Here is a 4,403-nt window from a genome sequence, read left to right as displayed (position 1 = left end):
GAATGAACGCCTGACTGACACACCGCCGCTTAATACCGTTAGCTAGATAGAAACATTAGCTATTTGTTTTAATTCTGTAGTTCTGGGGGGAAAGAAAATATGACAACTCTAACAAGGCAAGACCTCAATTTTGGACAAGGTGAGAGAACCAGACTAACGCTGGTGGCTTTAAACGCTCATAGCCCTCGTTTGTAAATACTGTGTATATATTTGACAATTAAATCTGAGCTTGCCTATGAGTAGATAACACATGAACATAAATATGCTGAACTCTGGGTATATGCTGGTCTATCCGGCAGAGCATTACACAAATCAGCGTTTATATCTATGAAATCTCCTTTAACTTGTATGCAGCTGTCATTATATGGGAGCTAAGACGGCAACACTAAATTGCATTACGTTTGGTTTTACTTTGTGGTAATACCTGATCAAATGTATTACATGAGAGATGGTATGACCCCGCTGATTCCTCTCTTCCAGTGGTTGCTGACATCCTGTGTGAGTTCCTGGAGGTCGCTATTCATCTCATCCTGTATGTCCGAGAGGTTTATCCCTCTGGAATCTTTCAGAAGAGGAAGAAATACAATGTACCCGTGCAGGTACTGATGGGTTTATGTGTCATTACTCCATGCTCGCAGTTTTCAGAAAGGCTTACCTATTAATATCTCTAATAATGGTCTTCTGTTTCTGATGGTTGTTTCCAGATGTCATGTCACCCAGAGTTGAATCAGTATATCCAAGATACGCTTCATTGTGTTAAGCCACTCATTGAGAAGGTACGACATGGCCTGTGGTTAATTAATAACACGTGTCATCTCTCGCTGTATTTGTATACACTGCTGAAGTCTTTCATTTCCCTCCCAGAATGATGCAGAGAAGGTGGTAGTGGTCATCATGGACAAAGAGCATCATCCAGTAGAGAGATTTGTGTTTGAGATTTCCCAGCCTACACTGCTGTCCATCAGGTTTCTTCTTCTTTTTAAAAATCANNACTCACTGACTGCATGTGGTTTTGATGTTACAGCTCCGACACATTACTGTCACACGTGGAGCAGCTGCTGAGGGCGTTCATCCTGAAGATCAGTGTGTGTGATGCTGTTTTAAATAATAACCCACCAGGTAATGTCACTGAGGATTACATAAAGAGAAGTACATGGCAGACACATAATGTCCTCTGCCTGTCACTTTTATATTTCTAAGTCTTTGGTGTGATTACTGACATGATCCAGCTCTCTTGTTTCTTTATCACTCTCAAATTATTCAGATTCACAGGCAAACATTAATCATTAATCCAACATCTATGGTAGAATGATATATCACCTCCTACACAATGGACAAAGTACTATTTTACTTACTAAGACTAGGGTCAGGGTTCGAGCCGTCGTTAGAATTAATGCCTGCTAATCTTGGCAAAGGAGGCAGAATTTGGGTTTAACCTTAGAACCTTAGTAAGGCTGTAAGGCGTAGTTATACGACTATAAGTATACAATTCTCCCGCCTCCTATACAAGTCTCTGAGACTGAGAGATTGAACGAGCCTATAAAGAAGTGAATTACTCCTTCAAGCGATTTGGGCTGTAATCAGAAGAGAATCGAGCTTGTAATGACAATAACTAAACTAATAAATATTGTAAAGGAGATGATATGAGTCGTAAAATATGTTCAGGTGTGAATAGATATAAATCAATTTATCTGTGACCTGTTGTTTTTTTGCCGCAGGGTGTTCATTTACAGTTCTAGTACATACCAGAGATGCTGCTACACGCAACATGGAGAAGGTTCAAGTCATCAAGGTGAGATTTTACAGCACTGCAAACCTACAAGTTAATTTATGATGTACGACTTCTAATAATAACAGAGCAGCCTGTTTATGTCTTTGTAGTAATTGTTATAATTATAATTAGCGCTAATTATGTAAAAAAAACACAATGATTATATGTTACATTTGTGCATGTACATCTTCAGGATTTTCCATGGATAGTTGCTGATGAGCAGGAGGTCCACATGCAGGAGCCTAGACTCATCCCACTGAAGACCATGACATCTGACATAGTAAAAGTGAGTGGAAACATCTCACTCACTGCTCAGTTTATCTGTTCAAAGACAAAAACATAGGCACCAAAATCAAGTCGAGGTTTAACTCTGTGATTACATTTTGTTCAATTGTCATTATGTCAGGTTCAAATTTCCCCATTTGCTCTTACTGATGTGCGGTTGTCCTCTGTCTTTAACAGATGCAGCTCTACGTGGAAGAGAGAGCACAGAAAACGTAGGTCCTCGCTCTGCGGGAAGAAAGGAACGTCACTGCTGCATGAGCCTATCTGTGACGACGTTGAAACATGAGAAAAATATATACTGTAACTCAGCCTGTGAGAGCTGAGACGGCCGGAAGGAGACATGAGTTTTTGTTGATCATCAAGAAACAGATGTGGAATGTGTTTGTGTGGTGTGTTCAATGCAGATCTTCACTGTTACATGATGACCCAAATGTTGCACCATGGCAATACAATTCCAGGGGATATTTAATACACAACTATAATAATACTGGTTATCAGTGGTGTCTATCAGGTACCAGTTTAACCCTCGGTCGTCTTCTATCTTCACTGTAAAATATTCACTCTGTTTATCTTTGTAGGGAACTTACAGTTTACTTGTAGGGCTTAGGCCCCCTAGAGGCTGTCTTTTCACCTCCACAGGGGGGTCAGAGGTTACATCACCTTGCTCTGTCATGGCAGTACTGTGCATGCTGTTGGTCAGGAATGCGGTGTGAAAGTTTTGGGTGGATTCCTGTGGAATAAAATGGATCTTGGTGTGTTTTCTTATGCACATTTGTAATCATGTTTGCTTCAATTGTTATGTGAAAAATTAAAAATTTTCATGTTGTGACAGGAAAGTTTTTACTGGTGATAACAATGTTATTTGATATATGTGAAAATATATTGAATTGTAATAAAACCATTTTAAGTGCCAACAGTATAAATATCTTCCTTAATTAAAGCAAGAGCTTTGTAGTATGACCTTTGGTAATAAACTCATTCTTCTATTTGGAATAACACTTAAAACAGATGGCTGAAAGTCATTCCACAATAAAACCAGAACAATGGGAGGCTCTTTTTTGTTTTAACGCACAGACGTGTTTCCCTGCCTTTCTTGAAATCACATTATTTAGTTTACATAAGAAAAAAACATCAATCCACAGACTTTCAAATAACTGCATTATCTTAAAGATCAGTCAGTGAACAACAGCAAATATATTCAGTTCTCAACTGCTTTACAGTGTAAATACAATTGTAATACAGTGATCGTATAACGTCACAGTTACTATATTATTTTTATCATTCCCTACAATATTTATTCTCATTTTCTAGGTGTCATCATAGTTTGGCTACAGTTGGACTGGACTCAGACCCAAAGGTGGCAGGTTGTCTGTTGACCAACTGTCAACTGGTGACCAAACTGAGTTTTAGCCTTAAAGATGGATATCATGCATTCATTTTCAAAGACATGAAAGACTTCAGGTTTGTGTGTTGGTGACCAATGGTGGTAAAAAGAAGTACTCTTCAACAAATAAACAAGTAAAAGTAGTAATACCACAGTGCAGGAATACTCTGTTACAATTAAAAGTAAAATTAAGAAGTGTACTTAGTATTAGTACAGTTGTACTAGTATTGAAATATACTAAGAGAAAAAGCAATCATTATGTAGAATGGCCTTTTTAGAATAATGTATAATATTTGCATTACTTTAATTTTGCAGCTGGTGAAGATAGGGCTAATTTTTGTACTCATACCAGTAATTTATTTGTTGATTATATTGTGTATTGAATATCTGAATTTGCAAAGTAAACAGTAATATTTCCATCTGAACTGTAGTGGAAAAGAAGTATACAGTAGCATCAAGATGGAAAGCAAAATTAGCCAACTCTGCACACATCCATGACATTTCTGCTGTATCATTAATAGCAGTATTTAAAAGGATATAATACCCAGTCACCAATCTGTAAAAAATACAGTGTTTGATGTGTTGGTTTCACAGTGTGGTAAAGCAGGAAACAAAGCAACTTTCGAGGATTCACACTAATTGAAAGGATGTTTGGTGCGCAGCATCCTGCAACATTGACCCTGCAGCAGTGGACCCCCAATAAGACAAAAGAACAATGACACATAGATCACAGAGACAATGACCAGAGATAATGACACATATATCATAATGACCGGTATCTGCACACAGCTCTTGTGCACTTTCACAACACAATTTGATTGATTTGATGTCGATGCATGGTTGCAAGACTGATGTTTTCTTGAAGACAACATATTAATTTCAATATTTTGAATAAATAATATTTCACATACTTTTATATAACTTTCAATTTCATGTATAAAAAACTGATGACCCAAGGTTAAC

The 4,403-nt window shown here is 37.6% G+C and overlaps 1 protein-coding gene across 1 annotated transcript; it reads left to right on the top strand.

Annotated features, from left to right (window-relative positions):
• Positions 1 to 2,970, top strand: mad2l2 (mitotic arrest deficient 2 like 2; the record flags this gene model as incomplete). Its single annotated transcript, XM_035657420.1, is given in 8 exon segments — positions 1 to 139; positions 481 to 599; positions 705 to 776; positions 865 to 965; positions 1,025 to 1,119; positions 1,719 to 1,792; positions 1,965 to 2,057; positions 2,234 to 2,970. Coding segments are annotated over 8 exon segments (633 nt in total). The 3' UTR covers positions 2,273 to 2,970.
• Positions 2,971 to 4,403: the final 1,433 nt, after the last annotated feature.

This window comes from Morone saxatilis, unplaced genomic scaffold, assembly GCF_004916995.1.
Source record: "Morone saxatilis isolate NCDOM2014 unplaced genomic scaffold, NCSU_SB_2.0 Contig15, whole genome shotgun sequence".
Lineage (NCBI taxonomy): Eukaryota > Metazoa > Chordata > Actinopteri > Moronidae > Morone > Morone saxatilis.
Note: the sequence above shows the minus strand (reverse complement) of the source record. Positions and strands in the feature narration are given on the sequence as shown.